This window comes from Carassius carassius, chromosome 14, assembly GCF_963082965.1.
Source record: "Carassius carassius chromosome 14, fCarCar2.1, whole genome shotgun sequence".
In the NCBI taxonomy this organism is placed as follows: domain Eukaryota; kingdom Metazoa; phylum Chordata; class Actinopteri; order Cypriniformes; family Cyprinidae; genus Carassius; species Carassius carassius.
This window is the reverse complement of record NC_081768.1, coordinates 24,300,767-24,324,982: the sequence shown is the minus strand read 5'-3', so window position 1 is coordinate 24,324,982 and position 24,216 is coordinate 24,300,767. Positions and strand designations below refer to the sequence as shown.

The window sequence follows — 24,216 nt, the reverse complement described above, 5'->3', positions numbered from 1 at the left end:
CGACAGAAAAGCAAATGCTCAATGACTGACATTCTTAATTTAATGAACAGCATCGTTTATCTGACTTTATATGCACCTGATTTGATCATCAATATAAAACTGTGACCTCAGGAATAACCGGAATATCATTTTAAGGATTTCGCTGACACTTCTGCAATAATCCACGTGTAAATTCCCCTCAACACAACAACTTCCTCTGACGTTTATCCAACCAGGAAATGTAGTTTTTCATCCCTCACGTCTTAAGCACTGTTACCTATGAGTCTCGTTTAAATTTTAACCATTCATGTTGTAGCTGAATTATTAAATTCAGATAAATTCACTGAAGCCTGCTGTTTGTCATCTCCTACACTAATTATGTTCTTACGGTGATGAAGAGTAGGGGCTGCTGAACTATATTTCCCATGATCCCGTGCGGTTTTGGCTCTGTTCGCGCACGCGACATGTCAACAAACACCAAAGACACACTAGAGTGTATCCGGTCCGCAGCAGATATCACATTATGATCGGTAAGCAGTTATTTATTAGTGACTACCTAAGGCTGTCCGTAAACTGTACTAGCAATGTCTTTATTTCATGTTGGAAATGATTTCATGCAGGTGATGTAGCGTCATTTGACATTGTGCCTTAGGTTACCTCTTCACATCACAGACTGCGGCCAGTCTTTAAATCATAGCGTTATTGTGAGGAATTACCATATAAAAATACAGTAAAAATGCATCTCAGTGAACAGCTGTAGACAAAAACGGAGCTCCAGGTTTAAGATAAATTACGCCATTTCAAAGAAATGTGAAGAGCCTGGGATTGAGAGTGTTTTGACAAATAGCCCAGCTATCTTTATTAATAATAATAATAATAATAATGAGGATCGTTGTCAGACTCTTTTATTCAGGTGGGTTTATATTTAATATTCATTTTATTTACAGAGACACGTACGATTAAAAAGTTAGGAAACAAACAGCAATTTACGAAAAAGCAAAAAACGTATTAATGCTAATAATGGGGACATGTTCAGAAATACTGTAAATAATGAATTGTATTAATGTTTAAATGTAAATATAAATGTATCAGCTTTAAACATAAAAAAGTGACAGCTTACCTGATATTTTTATTGTCTTCACTTTCTTACCTAACTGCTACAAAAAAATTATATAAAACATTTTATTTACAAAAAAATTAATATTAAATATAAAATGTATATGTTGAAGAATATTTTAGAAGTCACATAATGATGATTTAAGATGTGATATAAAGACAATGAAATTGCTTATATGAATACAATAATACCTTTTTTCAGGAAATCATATTTTTGCTACATCTTCAGATAAAAAATAAATAAATAAAAAACACGAGTCTCATCATTTACTTGTTCCAGATTCATGTGATTGTTTTCAGCATGCTTTAATATTCATTTCGTTAGCATCATATTTGATCAGTGCTCTTCAGTGCTATATTAATCAAAACTATTTTGTAAAAAGCTATAATAAATAATTATATGGAGGATTGTACCATAGTTTCTGGCAAAACTTTCTCCCATCTTTCAGCAATGTTTTTCCAAAGCAAATTACTCTCATCCTTTTTTTTTTTTTTTTATTAAATTTTTTTTAGGTGTCTGGCATAATTTTCTGACCTGTCATATTCCACTTCCTCATGCCTGCCTAGATTATCTGTGAAAAATGATATCAATGTTGAATCTGAAATAAATCGTTAGAGCTTCTCAGCCTGAGTGTGCTTTTGGACTGCTGGGCTTTGAAGAAGACGTACAGTATTGATTGTGTCTTTTTGAGTGTCTCCAGCACGTCAGAACGGGGCTCGCTGATCCCCGCGAGACAGGGATTTGGTTTGAGTGAACTGACTGGCGCTTGTCTGGCAGAATGAGTATGAATGGAGCAGCACGCCTCCACCCTCAGGCGCAGCGTCTCCTGCTTTTGAAACAATATCTGTGCCAATAGTCATGTCACGTAAGCTTGTTTTTATATTGACTGAGCTGTGAGGAGAACTGACTCTTGTCTCACCAGGCTAGAGCATGTTCAGCCCCACAAAATCTGTCTCGCTCGCATCATTGAATCTGGATAGGTTTTCTTGTATTTAGAAAATATTAAAAATGGCTTGAATTGGATGCAACAAAAGCACAGTGGTTATAGTTCACAACTCCTCTAGATCATAATGTTACTAAAGTTCACCCCAAAAAATTAAAACATTGAAATCATTAACGTAACTCAGTTTTTTTAATTCTTTTTTTGGCTTGTGTGAAATGCAAAAGGAGACATCTGGCAAAATGTCTGAGCTTCTTCTGTCCATACAAGTCAATGTTGTTTTATACTGTCAAGCTTAAAAAAAAGAAAAAAAAAGCACTATAAAATTTGTCCATACAACTTGTCCCCTAAAATCATTATGTAAAAATAAAGTGGCTGTTTTACTCCTGAGCTGTCAGACAGCTTTGTGTAAGAATACTCTGTGCTTGCTCAGGATTCAGAAATGAAGTGATACAGTGACTTGTGTCAGAGCAGAGTCTTCTGTCAGGTCCTCTTCTGCCTTCCCAGAGAACAGAACAGGTGCTACAAGAAGTTAAAGGAGTCACATTTTCTGTGGTCTTATTCAAAATTCACCCATATTTGACACATTTTCCCACTGGCTATCATTTTTAAAGCATGCACATGTAAAACACTTCCTTCTACAGATGTACAGTCATTTTTGTCCTATCTTGTCTTTCTGCTGTCCGCGTGACTTCACTGTTGGAAGCTGGGAGACACTTTCTGGTCTGATTTGTCATAGCATCCTATGCTGTGGTAGAATGTTGTATTGCTATTTTTCTCCTCATAGATAAAAGAACAGCTTTCATGTCTGAAATCTTTCATGTTTGTTTGTCAGTCTGACAATAAAAATAAAGATAAATAAATTGGTTTTAACTTTTTTTTTAAATTGTGTAGCACTTGCATTTGTTTTGAAAATGATCTAATGAAAGCTTTTTCATACCTGGTGTGAAATGTGTAATGTAGGAAGATATGCATTTAATTATGTTACTTGATTAACTCGGTGCTGCGTGTTGTCATGCTGCATTATTTCAGTTGGCTTTGATTTCAAGTGTATTTTGTTTAGGGATGCACCGAATCCAGATTTTTTGGGTTCGGCCGAATACCGAATCCACTGTTTAAGATTCGGCCGATTCGGAATGAGGATGCGAGTAGGAATCCTACTCGCATCCTCATTCCATTAACACAGTAAAACACATTAATGAAGTAAACAACGTCCACAGAAGTGTATTTTTCATTTTATTTTAACTGTAAAAAATAAAAATAAAATAAGATTAGCCAACATTATGCCAGGATGACAAGTGGGAAAAAACTATTTTGACAATTACCATAAGCCTATGCTTACCCAAGTACAAACCAAAACCTTTCAATAAATGTGCAACAATGCGAAGAAAAGTGTTATTCTTTTTTTTAAAAACCAGAATAGTAGGCAGTTTTCATTTATAACAGTAGGCTAGGCTACGATTAGAACAGTAGACAAATATTACGGAAAATATTACGGAAGATCACACACATCTCCTGCGTCATAATTAAATCAATGTAAAACCTCTAACCTTTCACATGAAATGAGTGTTTCCTTTAAAAAACAAGACGCTCTGCATTTACAGCTGACAGCCGGTTGCGAGTGCGGGAATGAATGTCCCCAGCAGTACTGAAAAGTCTTTCACTTGGCACAGATGTTGGTGGCACACAGAGGTTGATCTTTGCCATTTTTGCCACCAGTGGAAATCGCTGCCGGTTTGTCTTGCCCATTGAAGAGGGTCCTCTCTAAGAGGAATCAAAAGCTCACCGAGAATAATGCTTATCTCCACGTCAGCGCCCAATGTGACTGGCTCTGTATTGCTACATAACGGTCCTCATGTAAACACCATCACGTAATCAACAGCCGTGTGACGTCGACCAGCGTAGCGCAAGCCTAGGGTTCGGTTCGGTGGGAAAAAAATCTAAGAATCCGAATCCTGGATTCGGTGCATCCCTAATTTTGTTGCACTTTTTCTTGTAGGGATTTGGAAATTCATATTTTAAGAGTTGAATGTAATGTGGTGATACTTATGCCTTGCCTTCGCAAATCCCACCAGTAATAGTGTGCTGCAGGTTTGATTCCTTAAGTAAGCATTTTTGAACTTCTAGATCCATCATTCTGAAAACAATGGGTTTTTGAATGGGTTATCGGTTAAATGCCTGAAATAAGGTAGGGGCCTATCAAATCTTTTTTGAAGTTTTATTTTTTCCCCAAATTGTGTTTTTTTCCATTTTTTTTATATTATGTTTTGAAGGTTTTAATTAAAATTTGTAATTAAAAAAGCCTAACTAATTAATTGAAATGATGAAATTTACACAATTTAACAGCAATTTATTAAAAGTTTAACAAAAATAAAAATTTTAAGGCCCTATATAATAGCCTTGAATACGATTTATAATGCGCATCTTGTCAATAAAGCCGGTTCTGTGATTAGTACTAAATCTCCTTCACGATTCTATCCACGGTTCCACATCGCGGAAATCATAGTGCCCTAAGGTCCGTGGTTACACAAGCTAAAGATATTTTCACATTTTATACTATTGCATAAAATACATCTTTAATATCCCACTTATGATTTTTTTTTTCAAGTAGCTAGATAGGATCGTTTTCATGCTAAACAGGAAATTAAATCTAATCACTAGTCGCTTTTATGATAAGTACTCAAAGTATTTAAAACCAAATTTACAGCTGGTAGACCTTGTAGAATTTATTCAGAGATCACTATGAAAATATCCTTGATGCTGGGATGGCATTAAAAAGTGAATAAAATAAATAAATGTAGATTGATATTGAAATAGTTGCTGGGAATAGTTTACCACATTGTAGTTTGTTTAAAACATACAGCTTTTTCTTCTTGCAGTTGTGTTCAGGCTTCAACATGAATGAAAGGGGTGTTTATTTTCTTAAAGGTGCACCAAGCAATTTTTTGAAAAACGCTTTTGACCACAGTGTCACAGTGGTGAGTTGTCCCAAAACACACTTGTAGCCAATCGGCAGTAAGGGGGCGTGTCTTGTAGTTAGGGATGGGACGATAACCGGTTTTATTGATAACGTGATAAAATGTGCTGAAGGTTAGTAATATCGTTTAAAAATGAATTATCATTAAAACCGTGTTTGATTATCGCGGTTTTAATAACTCACTATTAAATCATGTCCAGCCAGCAACAGTCTGACGCAAGCGCAGCGCACAATGGTTTTTTTGTTTTTTTTCGAGAAGGAATGGCGAAAGTCAGTGACCTTTCTATGCTTTTCTATGCTTCTACACTTTTCATTGTAAGGAAGGAAATGCCACAGAATTTAATCTTTCTTTAAATTAAGTGCATAGAGTTGCTTGTTTTTATTAGTTGTTTGTTGATTATTAAATATAAAACTTGCTGAAATGTTTTCAGTGTGAGCATCAACTATTTTTGAACACTTTCATCTCGTTTCAACAAAACCGTGATAATATTGATAATCGTGATAATTTTAGTCACTATAATCGTGATATTAAATTTTCATACCGTCCCATCCCTACTTGTAGTGTTGCACATGCACCGATACTTCAAAAGTATCGCGATTCTCGGAAATTAAAAACGTCACGATTCCTAAATTTATTAGTATTGATACTTCAAAGAATGACTGCGTTCCAGATTTGTAAGAGACGTATTTCATTTTGGTGTGTGCAACGCACGCTTCCAGTGCCTCCCTATGGACGTCTGTGTTTTTTCTCCTCATGCAAGCAGCAAAAAAGCACTACAGCGATTTGTTTGGTCAGACAGTTCATATATAATATTCACATTAGTCGGGGATTAAACGTGGAGTTATGTTCTGTATGCTAAATATGAGCGTATCTGCACAGCACCTATAACTGAGCTTTGTATCTGCTGATTGCTGATCGAGATTTACATGCTTGGCTCACTGACCCTGTATACTCATTCATTTCATTCACGAACGAGATGTATCAGTTCATTCGACTCGTTCTCGAATGAGAAGATCTCTCGATCTAGTTCAGTGAAGGGCTTATGGGTTCACTACATTCAACAAATCACATGTTCCGTAACATCTTGAGTAACTCTTTGACAGGATGAAACAGTTCACAGAGCTGTTCACGAGCTGCGCATGCGCTGCTAATAGCGGCGAGCTCGCGCGCTGCTGTGGAGGGAGGAACTTCAGTGAACAAGAAATATGAGTCTAGTTGCAACGTATCTTCCGTGATGTCCCCGATGCGCGGGTCGGGGTGGGTAAAGAAATGTTACTTTATTTGCGGGCTGGGGCGGGCCAAATAATTTCATAAAAGCGGGACCCGTGAGTTGGAAAAAAAACCCGACCCGCGCATCACTAGGCTGCATGTGCGAGCACAAGTGATACTGTGGCCGCCGGTCCACGACTGGTAGAAAAAGATGACACTCACTAAAGATGACGCTCATTAAAGCTCACTGAAATCACAGTTTTCTCCTCTGAAAGAAAAGGTTGCACAACTGACAGAATAAGTTACAATATCTAAGATATTGCTGCTAAATTTTTTTGTTTGTTTGTTTTTTATTTGAATGCCATTGCTTAAATTGATATTATTTATCTTTTGACATTTAATCTTCTGACTTCAGAAACATTGTTTAATATAATCGCTGTTCATATTTTTATTCATAGTTCAGAATCAAGATAAATTTATTACTCTTATGTTTCTTATGATAACTGAGATAATGCTGCTAAATTTATTCTTTCTTTACCTTGAATGTCATTGCTCTATTTTATTTTTTATATTTTGATATTTCATATTTTGTTCAAATGTTTAATATATCTGCTGTTCATAAGTTCATTTATTAGTGTGTTATATGATTAGAATGTTGTCCCGGTTTTAAAATAAAGCACAGCAATGATATTTGAGTGTATTTTCCTTTTTCAGGAAAAGTATCGAAAAAGTATCAAAATCGCAATTCTTGACTAGGTATCGGTATCGAAACAATAATTTTGGTATCGTGACAACACTAGTGTCTTGTATTGATAGAGAAAAGAGAGTGTGCAATTTGAGTGCACAGGATGGATATAAGCAGATTGACTATAGATAGAGAAAGATGGCAGATTAAAAAAAAAATATCAGAGAAACAAAACATTAAACAAAGGGTTACGATTAGGCAAGAGGTAGGACCCACACTGGAACAGCTTTCCAGCAGTGGAGTGAACCGAGCGGGAAGACCTGGAAGCGGACACCAAGGTTGCGTTGTTTTTTCTTGATAGGTGATTATCGTTGATTTTGCTTCGTTTCACACAACTTATCTGTGTTGGCTTTTGTTTGAATATACTTGTGTGTCATCTTCACTTGTTTCCGCGATCGCTGTTGCCGTGGTAGTGTACATACGTGAGGGGCAGAGATATCAAAATAGAGGGCGAGGTCCTGTTGGGGTATTGGCATGTTTGTTTTGGAGCTTTCAGATATCAACATCGTTTGGCAAAAATCACTTAGTGCACCTTTAATTGATCAAACTATTGTTTGCCACAGATCTTACTTTCAGCATTAATCCAAAAGCCAGTGGAAAAATCTGTTCGCTTTTCGTCGATGGAACCATGGAGATGCTAAATTCCTGTGTTGACTTACAAAAATATGTCATCACTGCGAATTTGAGGAATATTTACAGCGACGCTTACTTTTGGTTGTGCTGATATCACCATCAATTTGTATGGCTTTCAGTGTTTTGAAAATTGTGATGGGAAATGGGGCTTAATTTGACTGAAAGATGGCCATTTATTCATTTCAGATGATTAATATGCATACAGTGCAAAATGTTCCTTTTTTTTGTAGTGCTTTCCTAATTTCTGCTTTCTCATAACAATCTTTCATCGTATGGTAAAAACCATTTCAGGTTTTGTAGTACCTTTCCCACAGCAAATTCTATCAGGGGAAAATCAACCCGACCCTAAGAAGAAAAAATAGGTAAAGTAAATGTCGGATCAAGACGGTCCATCAGATCCAAAACAAGGCTCTTTTATATTGGGCTCTGTGCTAATGTTTTTCCTGTGCTGTCCTCTGGTGGAGACGGATAGAGCCAGATTGACAGTGGATATCCGCTCAAAGTGGAAGTGATCAGGGGGTCAGGTAGGTCTGCTTATAAACTCAGTCCGAGAGAGAGAGAAATTTAGTGTCAAGGGGGAGAGGATGGAGAAAGAGAGAGAGAGAGAGAGAGAGAGAGAGTGAGAGCGCCATGTTGGTCCTCTCTCTCAGGATGGCAGTGCAAGGGGACAGGATTATTTACTCGCTGTGTTTGGAGTCCAAGGAGAGAATAAATTGCTATTGATTTTTGCAGTTAAGTGTCTTTCCTGCCTCCAGACTGACTGTGGGCAAAGAATAATTTGCTTTAATATGTATCCACATTCGTCTTACCTCTTTTTCTCCATGTCCAAAGCGGAAAGTGTCTTTGACGCAGCGTTTTTGACATATTCTCGCTGTCAGCACTTGGAGCCACTGTGTGTGTGTGGAGGATGAAAAGTGGTTTTAAAGGATCCTGAATGCAGGACATGGGAATGCAGTCCAGTGGACGAATGCTGCAGGCGTGAAATCTTATACATTACATTACACTCAGATCTGTTGAGGCTGACGCTCGTAACTGAATTTGAATTTTAAATGTTAAAGTAGTCTTATATTAGGAGTGCTATTTTAGGAAGTGAGGGCCACAGAACAGCAGTGGACTCCAGTTGCAAGCGTCTCTATTTACATGTTATGCACATTTCAGTGGTGAGTTGAAAGTACATGTATTGGAATATGTAGGAGACATTACTCTGCTAGTAATAGGGTGGAGTTACAGTTTGTTTTATTATACAGTACATGCCGTATATACAATGAATAGTTTATTCAAATATCAGATTATCGTGCAATTTGCAGTTAGTCTGCCATGTTAATAAACAAAAAGTTTATTTTTTATTTTTTAGAAACGTTGCTTCTAATCATCAAGGTTGCATTTAATTAATGAAAAATACAGAAGAAAATAATATTGTGAAATATTATTACAATGTAAAAAAAGTTTTTTTTTATTTTAAAATACACTAAAATCTAATTTATTCCTGCGATGCAAAGCTGAATTTGTAGCATCATTACTCCAGTCTTCAGTGTCACATTTCCGTGAAGACACTTTAGTTGAGGGCAGCCCTAGTTATTTTAAATTCTTATAGCATTTTGCAGTATTATTGATTTTACTGTAATCTTGATTAAATAAATGCAGGCTAGTTGAGCATTAGAGATTTCTTTCATTAAAAAATTAAATACAGAAATATATAATATTGAAAAACAGACACTTTTGCTGATAAACATGTTTTTAAGTTGAATATTTGCAGCTCTAAAGGATAAAAATTCCGTAATACTAAAATACAGTATATTAATAATAAAATATTGTATAATAATGTGCATTTGTTTGAGCATTTTCATTCAAGAACATTCAAGTGTATAAATAAATTAATATATAAATTATAAATAAATTAAATAATTGAATGTATACTATTAAGCATTAAATAATGTATTTGTTTAATGTTCTATGAGGTGAACATAAATTACCACACACACACACATACACACACTAATTTACAGGTGCATCTCAATAAATTAGAACGTCATGGAAAAGTTCATTTATTTCAGTAATTCAACTAAAATTGTGACACTCATGTATTAAATAAATTCATTGCACACAGAGTAAAGGAGTTTAAGTCTTTGGTTCTTTTAACTGTAATGATTTTGGCTCACATTTAACAAAAACCCACCAATTCACTATCTCAACAAATTAGAATACTTCATAAGACCAATAAAAAAACAAAAAACTAAAACTAAATACTTAGTAGGAGCTCCTTTTGCTTTAATTACTGCCTCAATTTGGCGTGACATGGAGGTGATCAGTTTGTGGCACTGCTGAGGTGGGATGGTAGCCCAGGTTTCTTTGACAGTGGCCTTCAGCTCATCTGCATTTTATGGTCTCTTGTTTCTAATTTTCCTCTTGACAATAGCCCATAGATTCTCTGTGGGGTTCAGGTCTGGTGAGTTTGCTGGCCAGTCAAGCACACTAACACCACGGTCATTTAACCAACTTTTGGTGCTTTTGGCAGTGTGGGCAGGAGCCAAATCCTGCTGGAAAATGAAATCAGCATCTTCAAAAAGCTGGTCAACAGAAGCAAGCATGAAGTGCTCCAAAATGTCTTGTTAAACAGGTGCAGTGACTTTGGTTTTCAAAAAACACAATGGACCAACACCAGCAGATGACATTACACCACAAATCATTACAGACCGTGGAAACTTAACACTGGACTTCAAGCAACTTGGGCTATGAGCTTCTCCACCCTTCCTCCAGACTTGCTCTCATTTGAAAAGAGGACTTTGGACCAATGACAATTTTTTCAGTTCTTCTTCTCCTTAGCCCAGGTAAGATACCTCTGACGTTGTGTGCTGTTCAGGAGTGGCTTAACTAGAGGAATATGACAATTGTAGCCAAATTCCTTGACACGTCTGTATGCCTTGACCCCAGCCTCAGTCCATTCCTTGTGAAGGTCACTCAAATTCTTGAATTGATTTTTCTTGACAATCCTCATAAAGCTGCAGTTCTCTTGGTTGGTAGTGCATCTTTTAACTTCCACACTTTTTTCTTCCACTCAACTTTCTGTTAACATGCTTGGATACAGCAGTCTGTGAACAACCAGCTTCTTTGGCAATGAATGTTTGTGGCTTACCCTCCTTGTGAAGGGTGTCAATGATTGTCTTCTGGACAACTGTCAGATCAGCAGTCTACCCCATGATTGTGTAACCTAGTGAACCAAACTGAGAGACCATTTTGGAGGCTCAGGAAACCTTTGCAGGTGTTTTGAGTTGATCAGCTGATTGGCATGTCACCGTATTCTAATTTGTTGAGATTTTGAAATTGAATTTATTTAATACATGATTTTCACTATTTGAGTTGAATTACTGAAATAAATGAATATATATATATATATATATATATATATATATATATATATAGATAATAAAAAAAGTAAAAAAAAAAAAAAGAGATGATAAAAAAGTACAAATCACAGCAAAAAAAAAAAAAAAACTTTAAGATAAAGATATCTGTATGCTGGAATTTACAATTCCTGCTAAGGTGTCTGCTTTTCTCATGAATATTAATGACATTACTTGACATTAAGTAAGTTGTTGGATGACGGAGACATTGTGTGCTAATCAGTGGTTGAATTAAGGAATCTGGTTAAAATTGCAGCTCATGAATTCTTAAGTATGTTTTTGACTGAACCTGTTTTTTGACTGACCCAAGTTAAATGAATTGAAAGTTCCTGCATAATTGTCTATAAGGTTAGCTGAATTAGAGAGTTTTTATTTTAATGCCGTTATCTGAGGTAATTATGATGTTATTTTTAATCTGGTGTCAGATGTGCAAATGTTTGCAAGGTAGAGCTCTGTAATATAGCATAAATGTTTTTAGATCACACAGCTTCAGTCTTTAGAGTTTATAATCACTAGTCCCACTGCTTTAATTAGAAGCCTCAAGTAATTAGGCTGGACTTTACACAAAATGATCACTGCGCTAATTAGCAACAGTTGCTAATGCAGAATCGAAGCATTTATATCAATGCCACAGACCTCCTAGCCACAATCTGTTGCAATTTGCATTTAATGTTAGCATCTAGCTTAATCCATCATCATAAAATTATTTACTATTCATTTTTAAAAACTACTGTGGCAGCAGCTGAAAAAAGGTCACAAATTGACTGTCACAAGCTCCTCAGTTGTGACAGTATTAACCGTGATTAGCCAGCGCGTGTGCTTTGAAAACCCATTGATATCATGGACACACTAATTCTAATCTCACACATCGTGCAGGACTGATATTATGTGCATCAGGAGAGAATGTAATGGTCATGCAAGGTTTTGGGTTAAAGGTTGAAATCCAAATGTTATAGACACATTTTAATTTTCAAACGTGAGCTACTGTATCTCTCTCTGGAGCTGAACTCTTAATATTTCATTTCATAGAAAGTCGGTTAATTTCCCGCCAAACATGGAAATTACTAATTTTTCATTTACATCTTTCAACGTCTCAGAGCTTTTAATAACCCGGTGACCTTTAAAGAGAACAAATTTGAGATTTAAGGCCAGACTATTTACTTCTTTTCAGGCTGCCAAGAGGGAATTCAAATAGCGTATTTTAATCACACATTAACATTCAGTAGCTCTTTTAGCACTTTATCTGAAGCCTGATATGTCTTTTCAGTCATATTTCCGCTTATTGGTTCCACCCGAGGCTCAGAAAAAGAAGAGACTTTGAGAAATCGTAGCTTTGGCGTGTGCTGGCAGAAAGGAAATTGGTGTGTCAATCACAGGTTTTCATATCTCCAAGCGAGCTGTCACGAGAATCAGAGAAATGGATGGAGACGCTGAAAGCAAAGAGTGGCAATAAATAGCATAGGTTGGAGAAAGTGAGTAAAGGGGTAGATACCACAACAGCAGAGTGTAAGTGCTGCTATCTAATTACCCCCGCACAATCCAGAGCCTTTGGTGAAATTGAACAGGATAATGACTGTACTGCTGTCAATCAATACTAGCGTGGGGTCAGTGGATTTGCACAGAAATGTTTGTCGCCCAAGCTCAACGTCTATCATTAGGCCTCTTTTAAGGGTCTACAAGGTCATTTATGTCCTGAATGCTGTCATTTGCTGTCAAATAACACCATAACCCCGAGAGGTTACAGCTTAAACTCTTAAGCTTGAGCAATATTGTTTTCCAGAAATTAAAAACATGTTCATAGAATCATAGAAGAGGTGTCTTCATTTATTGTCTTATTACATATATATGCTTAGATTTTTACAATAAATTCTATATTACAAATGAATAAATAGCATCATGTTGAACTTTTCATTTTTTGAAACCCAAAAAGGTTCCTGAAATTAGTGTGAATGAGGACATGTATAATATGGAAAGCTTGAAAGAGTGCGTTTACATTAATTTTAATATGCAATTGCATGGAAAAGAGCAACCAGGACATTCTTTAAAATATCTAATTTTATGTTCCACAGAAAAAAGTCAGTCAAATAGGTTTGTAATAAATACATTACGATCTATCCTAACATTGATGTGTCAAAATACATATTCTATGCAGTTATTTTTCGCACCATAACATTTGAAAAAGGAATTAACATCGCAAAATATGCAATCTATATTTTTTCCACCAAGCATAAAACCTTTATTTTTCGGCATTGTCTCTAAAATACCTAATATTTATGTATATAATCTTGCAGAAGGTATAATGCGTTTTTTTTCCCTCTCTTGCTCTTAGGACCCCAATCCCGTTCTTGAACACCTCACTTTGATCCATTTTCCCTGAATTAATGTTTTATTGTTTAGTCAATGATTAGACCTACGAATAATTTCATGGTTCAGTTGTGACGGTGAGTGTATAGCCACCTGAAACACGCCGGGCTCCTTCTCTGAACGCCTCACTTTATAATTAAAACTTGAGGATGAGGTCTGGAAAACAAATTCTGCCTGAAATTGGAATTGGTTACATAGGCTCTCATGCAAACGTGAGACGGCGGCAGCAGGAGCCCCAGGCCTAATGTGAAGGACGCAGGTGAAACATTTCTCACTGGAAACATCAAAAAAATAGGAAAAACTCCAGTGCGTTGAAAGGATAAGGGGAGACATACATACACACACACACACACACACATTTATATATACATACAAACATACACACTCTCTATATAAATATATATATATATATATATATATATATATATATATATAGAGAGAGAGAGAGAGAGAGAGAGAGAGATGTAAGAAACTGCCTTGACTTTATTTGACTGTTTTATTGGAAGTGGTAGGCTGGTTGTGACGATGAGTACTTGTGCAGTGCTTTTACCTCTTGTTCCTTTTGGATTCAGGCAAACAAAACACTTACTGTAAAGAGACTGCAGCTTAATGCTAAATAAACAATACATTTTTCATGTAGAGCTCTTGAACGAAATCTAGCATTTTCAAAATTTCATCCTTGCTTTTCCTTTTTTTTTTTACGTTGTCTCATTCTTTCTGTTTTAAGTGCTTCATCATTTTACATCAGCTTGTTTCTAAGTGGCTGGTGGGCTGAAGTCATTTTTGTGTGCAAATGTCTCTCGGTGGCCCCTCAGGTGCACTGGCCATGGCGCCACAGGCACAGGCCGAGTCTCACTACTTAATTACCATTGTTAATGATGTGCCTTTCTGCTCAACCTGTTCCTCTGTGATGGGCCGTGACAGACAGACAGTCACGCTCTTGTGTCCAAAATCATCAGCACCATTTGGTCCGGCTGTCAGTTTATTGCCTCCAAGAGCAGTATATGAATTTATCTTCACAGAGATGATGTCAGTGGATGTCAAGGCGAATCAGTGATGTTCATAATCTGATTTGAGGGTCCAGCCAGGGACACAGATCTCAACCGAATGGCCCGTGACATCATTTTGGACACTTTCACACTTGCTCCTATGACATAGTCTAAACCAGTGGTTCCCAAACTTTTCCATTCCACGACCCACCTAGACAAGTGTAATATATTTCACGACCCACCAAAATATTAAAAAAAAAAAAAAAACAACGAGTGAAATTACTTTAAACCTAATCTTACTTAAAATTTTTATGACAGAAATTAAGTATTTAAGAAAAATAACCATTTTATTTTAGAGTACAACTGAAAATTTCACTACAAATTTACAAGTTTTAATTTTTGTTTACTGGCGTTAAAATATGTAGTGTCCATAAAAACGTGAAGCAGGCTCACTCCAGTGAAGTGTGATCTGCGCTGCTGTGTTTTGTTGCATTCATGATCCTTCCGTGTGTGTCGGCGAGAACGGAGCACAATCCAACACTTTTTTAGAAAAGCATAAGAAGCAAAGCAGAACTATCTAAAACAGTTTGGAGATTAAAATAATTGTGAAATAGGTAAAAAAAGACCGATTGAACCTTTTAATGACATTGCTCTGAGACCTTCAAAACACGCAACGCACACGGACTTAATTGCAATTTGAAAATCACACTAAGGATATTGCAGTTCATTATTAATGTTGGTGGGCTATATCGTTGTGATGAGTGGGTTCCCAGTTCCCGCCTCCTTCTTCCTGTGATTGTGAAGATTTTAATGTTTTACACTGGTGCCGAAGCCAGGGAGGAAGGAGGGGCGCGCTGCCGAAGATCCTTCGCCGCTGGGGTGAATCCGCAGTGCCATCGAGCAGGGCGAAGGAGTCTGCCGCCGAGGGTGCTCGATGTGGTGGGCTGGAGTGAGTTGCCGGGGGGGGGGGCGAACTCACTCCAGCCCACCGCCTCGATGACTCCTTCGTGGAAAGAGGTGGGAACCGGCGGACAATCAAACAAAGTTTTAATAACCAAATAAACACAAAACAGCGCGACAGCCCCTCTCGGATGACTGCCGTGCACAAATAAAAAACAAACACAAAATAAAACCCAGGCCTGGTCCTCTCTCGTCCTTCACTGTCATCGCTCCTCTTTTGTATCTTTCCGATCTCCTCCGTGGTTCTTGAGACCGGTGAGTGTTGCTCATTTCCCAATCACTCCACCGGCCTAGCTCTGTTCCCATGGCACTAGGCCCCGCCCCACTCGTCACATTCGTGCAGCCCTAGACTGAACTGTGTTAGTGTCTGTGTGTCATTGAAACGCAAAATTAGCTGCAGCCAAGTGACTTTGTGCGACCCACCTTGTTCCATTCCGTGACCCACGAGTGGGTCGCGACCCACAGTTTGAAAACCCCTGGTCTAAACCAAAGTTTAATTTAACCCTTGTTTCATCACAAAGGTCTCTCTCTGCTTCAAAGTTTAAACCAACTTGGATATGTGGACCCTTAGAGGATGCTATAAGTGGGTGTGTGCAAAAACTAGTATAAAAATGTCAAAATAATTAAGTTAGGGCTTATTGATATATTAAAATAGAATCAGTATCACAATGTGGCTTAATGGGTTCGTCACATTGTGCAGGCTGCAGTTTTGCAAAATAAATATACGATTTATAGACTGAAGCATGGCATTTACATGCATGTAATTCATGAATGATTGAGTGATTCTGCATCAGTGCATCTAAGAACGGCTTGACTCATTTACTGTGAATCGAGCTGTTCTGAGTCTCTGATATAGCAAGACATTCAGGACAGCTGACTGAGCTAGTGCTGCAGTGTCACAAATGTTTATCACTTGTACATTTTGTTTTGAAGTCCTGTCAATTTAAATGATTTTAATGGTTAATTGCAAGATTTTAATGGTTAATTGCAAGATATTATTTGGTCTTTTTCTGTGCACACCCAAAGCTCGCATGGAAACACTGAATTCTCTTTCGCGTCTGCTTACACTTGAACAGGCAAATACACTCAAAATTATGTCAAAATACCTGTCTTGGCAAGTATTCTTGTTTGGTTGTGTCTTAAGTGAATGTAAACGATTGAGATAGAAATCAGATGTGTACTGTATCAGTACATTTGATCTGTGCATTAAAGATACCGCAGTTTATACTGTAACTTTAACTGGACTTGATTTTGTTCATTTACTTATTGTGGCAGGGCTAGTAAAACTTTTGGCATGCACCACAATTTAATTTTATTTTTTTAATTACTAAATTTGTTTTTAATGTTCTGTGCAGATACACTTCTCAACAAAATCACCCAACTAACTCTAAAATGATTTATTCTTTACAAAAAAAAACGCTGTTCAAGTCTTGACATTTTTTTTTTCAATATTGCAATACATCACATTGTCAGATTTGTGCAGTCCTAAAATAAGTAAAAATTCGCCAAATTTGAAATTGTTACTTATTACTAAATTGTTACTGGTTAATGGCGCTATCTAAAGGCTGGTTGGAATTATAGGACAAGATTTTCTAAGATGGGCAAATTAGAATGAGAGCGCAATCCCATTAAAGCACTGATGGAATTGAGAAGTTCTGCGGGTTTTACTGTCAGTATGCAAATTAAAAACACAGACGCAGCCGGATTATTTCCATATTTACAAATGCAACCTACCAAGAACAGCGCAAATCAGCTTAAGGTCATATTCATAATGACGGGCTGGTGATCTACTAACAACATAGGAGCAGAATGGGTGTGATAAGTGTAAAGGCCTGTTTACACAAAGACCGATATCTATAATAACATCCACACCAAAATATGATGACTTTGTTATATTATAAATAATATATATTTATATAGATAATTCTCCTCTAGACAGAGTCGCGGGCCTCTCATCTTTTGGTCCTGTACTCTCTTTTTCCTTATTCCCCCTTCACACTCCTCCACCCCTCCTTTCCTCTGTTTGCATGGATAGATAGCACTATAGGTAGTTCTGGATCATGACCACTGAGTTGTGGCCCAAACAACGCTGTCTGTTTTTGTCCTTCCAGTCATATCACTAAAAGCGAGAGGCAGGGAATGAAAAAGCCTTACAGTATTTGTTCTCTTAATTGCTCAAACGGAGTTCTGGAATGGAAGAATCAATCTTCTTTATTGTTATGGTAGGTTAAAGTAAAGGCAATGGAGTTGGCAGTATTTTATGGTGCTTTTGTCAGCGCTGTAGCGGTGCTTTATTGCTAATCAATGACAAGTAGACTGACCCGAGCCGAGGGAAAGTGGCCTGCAATGTCAGCTGCTGTTCCAAAGCTGTTCTTGCAGTAATCACCTTCTTATTTCCATGAGCGTAATAGGGATGTGCAAAATGACGTATTTTCAAAATTGACTAGGCAGTGGGTTAGTCAATCAATTAGTCAGTTAGTTGGTTTTAAGGAAGTCTTGTCAATTAGGGTCCATTAGACCCAAATCAGATGTGTTTCTTACACACAGGAAACATTATTATATTAAAAAAAGCTAAATGGAGCACAAAAAGCTACATGAATATGTTAGTAAATATTTTTAGAACAGTTTTAAATATCATTTTTAAGATGCATAATTGTAATGATATATACAGTATGTATGATATTTGCATGATATTTACAATTCTCATGAAATATTAATTCATAACAAATTTTAAAGTTTTGTAAAGTCTGTATATGTGCTGCATTTAGAATTTATTTCCAAATAAATTAATAGATCATAACAATAAGGGCTGCAGTGTTGAATATAAAGGTTAAATATTTCATTTTTAATGCACAATAATGAAAAAAAAATTCAAGACCTTCAAATTATGCATAATAACAGGAACGTTACTAATAGAAGGCGTTTTAAAGTCTAACAGTTAATGTTTTAACGTTTATTGTTGAAGGTAGTGGATTGGTCACAAAAATTAAGATTCTTTCATCTGTGGCAGCTGTGCTTTAAAGTGGATGAATTTAAAGATGCAACTTCTAAGAGAGTTTGTCCAGCACTGGGAGACTGTTCACAAACTGAACTTTCAGCATGCTGTCAGTGCGCTAAAACCATATCCAAAATGTTGTGCTTCTTAATTTATCCTCTTTAGTACACTGCTGCTGAAGTATTAGAAGGTAAATGCTGTTTTTGGTACCTTCAGCCAATAAGCTTCGTTATGACATAATTTTGTCATGATTTTTTGATTGGCTAAAAACTTCAGTGTATAAAAGAACATCTTTCCCTTCATAAAATATTCTTCTGACCCTGCCTCCTTTCTGTCTCCTTCCTCTTCCTCCTCCTCCTTCTCTCTGTCTGGCTCCAGCGCTAAAGAGTCCCCAGACTCTATTTCTCTCAGAAGCTGCAGTACAGAATTAAGCCAATCTGTCTTCATATTACTGCCTGTGTGCGGCCTAGATTGATCTGGCCGCCTGCCACTCCAGGCGGACACAAATCATTGGCTGGTCATGAAACCCTGGTCACCCCTCTTTTGATTGACAGCGCTCTGCCTCGTCTATCTTGCACTCTTTTATACTCTCTGCTTTCTCGGAATTACAGTCTTGGCATGTTATCTGTAAATAACACATTTCATTATAAGATGGCTGGCAGGTAAATTTTCTTCTTCCTGATCTGCTCAGTAGAGTCGTTTTCTTTAGTCATTCAGGGGATGCATTCACTGTTGGTTATAGATTTGCTCATATATGTTGTGACCACATACATAAATAATCAGACGTGCTCTAAAGAAAAGACACAGTTTCATGCAAATGTGAGTTTGGTCCCATCAAATAATGAGATCTTTCTGCTTTCATGACAATATTAGTAGGTTGGCATGACATACTAGGACACCGTGCCTACACTACACAAGTAGCGTAGCGCGACAAAGTAATATAAAAGCCATTATAATCAGAGATGCTGTCTACACTGGATTCAGCACAACAAATCACTGTCAGTAAACTGATATGTCGTTCAATTTATGACGTACTGACACAATAATATAGAACTATTTTTAACTATTTTTGGTTGCTTTGTCGTGTCCAGTGTAGACAGACTTTAGCTGCTGTGGCATGGCATGGTGTGAGATTAGAAAAGGTTCAAGTCTGGGTCGAGACCAGAACTAAAGAGGGTCTAAATGATTTATCCTGATTTTGCATCAGTGTAACACAAGCCACAGATCGTGCACCTGGTCAGAGACATGATAATACTGAGCAGATCATATGCGCAGGTCGGTTCAGACCACAAAACACATCTGATCCTGTTCGCGGGAGTGTTTGAGTTTAAGGCTGGGACAAACCAAGCCAACTTCAAAAAACTAGCGACAGCATAAGCCAACAAAGACAACATAAATGGTTTTGTAGCCTTGCGTCGGCAGTGTCAGATTAAAAAGCTGCTTGAACTCACCATACAGACTACAGCTGACTGCAAACTAACACGTGCATTATGCGCCTGCGTTAGAGCAATTAGCAACAAATATAGGCAGCTATCAATAATATGCTTACCATTTTGAATATCAGTTTTGTTGATAACTTTCTCAATTTTAAGCATTTTGTTACGAAAATTTTCTTATGTTGGAATGTTTGGGAAAGATCACATAACATTAGAACAGACTTCTGTCTGTTCCACCTTCATTTACATGAAGGGTTAGTTCACCGAAAAATTATGTCATTAATGACTCACCCTCATGTCGTTCCAAACCCGTAAGACCTCCGTTCATCTTCAGAACACAGTTTAAGATATTTTAGACTAAGATATTTTATACTGAAGCCCTGCGACTAGCAAGAGCAGCTCCTCGGTAAAAATCCTCGGTACTCATCTTACTGGACCTTTCTGCTGCTTTTGACATTGTTAATCACCAGATTCTCCTGTCCACCCTCAGAAAGATGGGCATCTCTGGAACAGCATTCCTGTGGGTTAAGTCCTACCTCTCTGACAGATCCTTCAGTGTGTCTTGGAGGGGTGATGTTTCAAAGTCACACCACCTTGCTACTGGGGTTCCTCAAGGCTCAGTACTTGGACCACTTCTCTTCTCCATCTACATGACATCATTAGGATCTGTCATTCAGAAGCATGGCTTTTCTTATCACTGCTACGCTGATGACACCCAACTCTACCTCTCATTCCAACCAGATGACCCGACAGTAGCTGCTCGCATTTCAGCCTGTCTGAGTGACATCTCTAGCTGGATGAATGACCATCACCTTCAGCTTAACCTTACGAAGACAGAACTCCTGGTGATTCCAGCTAACCCATTGCTTCATCACAACTTCTCTATACAGCTGGGCTCATCAACCATTACTCCTTTGAGGACAGCTAGAAACCTAGGAGTTGTGATGGATCATCAGTTAAGCTTCACGGACCACATTGCTACAACTACCCGGTCCTGCAGGTTTGCCTTATACAACATTAGGAAGATTAGACCCTTCCTGTCAGAGCAAGCAACCCAACTTCTTGTCCAAGCTCTTGTTCTCTCCAGACTTGACTATTGTAATGCTCTCCTGGCGGGCCTTCCTGCATGTACTGTCAAGCCTCTGCAATTGATCCAGAATGCAGCAGCGAGGGTTGTCTTCAATGAGCCAAAAAAAGCTCACGTTACTCCTCTCCTCATCAGGTTACAATGGCTACCAGTAGCTGCTCGCATCAAATTCAAGGTACTGATGCTAGCCTACAAGACGACCACTGGCACGGCACCAACTTACCTAAACTCATTGGTTAAATCTTATGTGCCCTCCAGAACTTTGCGCTCTGCAAGTGAACGACGCCTTGTGGTACCATCCCAAAGAAGTTCAAAATCACTCTCACGGACCTTTTCCTGGACTGTGCCCAGCTGGTGGAATGACCTCCCAATCTCAAACTCATTTTCAAGAAACATCTAAAGACTCATCTTTTTCGCCTGCACTTAACCAACTAACACTAGCACTTGTCCTTTTCTTGTCTTTTAATTTTATTAAAAAAAAAATAAATAAATAAAATAAAAAAAAACCTACCTATGCGTTCTATACTAGACTAACTGAGACTTGTCATGGCACTTGTATACTGTTGTTGTTCTCTTGTTGACCTGACTGCTTCTATTGTTCTCAATTGTAAGTCGCTTTGGATAAAAGCGTCTGCTAAATGATTAAATGTAAATGTAAATGTAAATTCTGTTGATTTCTTTTGGGAGAAATGAGAGAATGAAATTTTGAAATGAAATATTTTCTACTTGTTTTTAAAATTGCAAATAAAGAAAAATCATTATGTAAATGTAAAAAAAAATGTGGCTAACTTAAGTGCACAGCACTTCAAGTTAGTTTACAAAATAGCCAATGGCCACATTTTGCAAACTTTTTATTATACACACAACACAAAGTACCGATAAGAATACCGTTAAAGTACCAGACCGTTAAGCAGTATCGGTAAGAATAGTAATACCGTTAAAACCTTAACGATACCCATCCCTAGTGCATGTGCTGGTGATAAATGACGTACGTGGAAGCACAGCGGAGAGAGAACAAAACAAAATGCTGGTTAGGAATTAAATTACAAAACAAGGATTTGTAAAGAAAAATCTTGGAGTATTTCGTTATTCACCACCTAGAGCCATGTGAGTAGGGCTGGGCGATATGGAGCAAAAAATATATCTCGATATATTTTGCTATATATCGATATACGATATATATCTCGATATCTTTACAGGAGAAATAACCCCCCAAAAACTACTGTAAAAACAAATATGCCAAATATGACATGTTTAGGGCCCTTTGAAATGTTTTATTTTTTTCTTCAACATATGTTTTATTGTTATCTAATTCTGTGTTTAAGCAAGTGTAATTATTTAAATGCATAAAAACAACTTAATTTGTTAAATTGTTTTCTTAAAATAGCCTTTGAAATTGTGTCTATTCACATTTTTCTGGTTATCAAATGAAGGCATAAAACATTCATTTAATTTATCTTTTAATTATTGAAAATTAAGCAAACTTAATTTTTTGGTAAACAAAGGGGATTTACTATTAAAAATAATACATGGAAGAAATGTTGTGTGATTATTCCTTAAATTATGTTCGTTTCATTTTAATAGTAGTAGTAGTAGTAGTAGGCTTTCTACATTCTGCTGAACAATAGGCTAGTTTTCTGGCAAATACTTTTATTTTGACAGGTTTACCGTCACAGTTCTGTGTATGTGATACTACAGTCTATGATGTGATGTGACGCTAGTTTTACTCAAATCAAATGGTCAGATGCTCATGAAGTGACTCTCAGTGCAGTTCTGGAGATGTTGTTCATGTCTTCACGTCTTTATTTAGTGAGAGGACAGAAGCTGAAATCACCGGAGCGTCACGCGCGCTTCCGGGTGTGTAATAAAACGAAGAAGCGCTTCTGCTCCATTCATTAACACAGACATGCAGAACATGCAGGATTCATATTTAAATAGACTATTCCGGCTTAATATTTGTAGATATTAGTCCATATCGCGATTTGATGTGAGTGCAATGACCTACTTTTGATAATTCATTTAAAATTTGACAAATTCCATGACATTCCACGTTAAACTGTAAATTCCGTTGTTATGACTGGATTCCGCGATTCCGTCCGCGTTTTCTGCATCGCGGAAATCATAGGGCCCTACAGTAGACATCTGCCTGCTGTTCACCCGACGCTTTAAAACCGAAGTATCTCCAAATAATGGAGCCAGTTGTCCTTTTTTTTTTTTTGACTAGTTCATAGCCTCCGGACTGGTTGCGGACGCCGCCATGTTTATGAGACAACACGCGAGGGGAGGGCCCAAGGAGGCGGGGGGCGAGCACAGCACAGAGAAGACAAACAAGCAAAGTGGCAGAATGAGAATTAAATATAAACAATATATCAATATATACGATATGTCATAATCCATATCGTGCTTAAAAAATATCTCTATATATTTTAAATATCGAGATATCGCCCACCCCTACATGTGAGGCTTGTTAGAATATGGATGGATTTACTTAATTTGACTACTTTTGGACTGTTGAACAAAAACACCCACCCACTTTCATTATAAAGCTTGGAAGAGCAAGGAAATTGTTTTAATATATCTCTGATTGGATTCATCTGAAAGAAGAAAATCATATTTACCTAGGATGCCTTGATGGACAGTAGAACATAGGCTAATTTTCATTTTGGGTGAACTAACCCTTTAAGACCCAGAATATGCACTAATTCAAGAGTGTCCAAACCTGTTCCTGTAGGGTCACTATCCTGCAGATTTTAAATTCAACTTTAAAGGGGATAGGTCACCCAAAAATGGATAATACTCACCCTCATTACTTTTTTTTTTTTTTTCTGGCTCACAAAAAGTATTCTTGTAGCATAATAAAATAAACCACTGATGTCACATGGGGTATTTTAAGGATGTCCTTGCTACGTTTCTGGGCCTTGGATGTGGTAGTTGCGTTGCTGTCTGTGCAGGGTTAGGAAGTTCTCGGATTTCATCAAAGATATCTTAATTTGTGTTCTGAAGATGAATGAAGGTCGTTGGGTTTGGATTAATGACAGTTTTTTTTTAGGGTGAACTATCCCTTTAAACACACCTGAAGCAGCTAATCAGACTTAATAGAACCTTCCTGGCAAGTGTGTTGGAGCTGGACAAGTTGGCCCTCCATTAGCAGGATTTGACACCTCTGTCCTAGTCCATGACAAGACCTCAAACATGATAATATGGTGTAGAATTCGGACTCAAGTCCTGTCTGAAGTACAACAACACAGCTTGTAACCCAGGGTTGGGCAGCTCTGGTTACTGCTAGGGACCAGCTATTCTGCAGAGTTCATTTCAAATGGAATGGCCCGATTCAAGGCTTGTTGCATCTTCTATTGTGTGGTTTCTGGAGGTTTTTTAAAGTA

General features: G+C 37.4%; 1 protein-coding gene across 1 annotated transcript in view; it reads left to right on the top strand.

The window, feature by feature from the left end:
• Positions 1–392: 392 nt before the first annotated feature.
• Positions 393–24,216, top strand: part of prkn (parkin RBR E3 ubiquitin protein ligase) — a 156,249-nt gene continuing 132,425 nt past the window's right edge. The window contains exon 1 of the mRNA XM_059566728.1: positions 393–509. Within this exon, the coding sequence (XP_059422711.1) occupies positions 503–509 (7 nt within the window). The 5' untranslated portion in view covers positions 393–502. The remainder of the gene's footprint in view (positions 510–24,216) is intronic.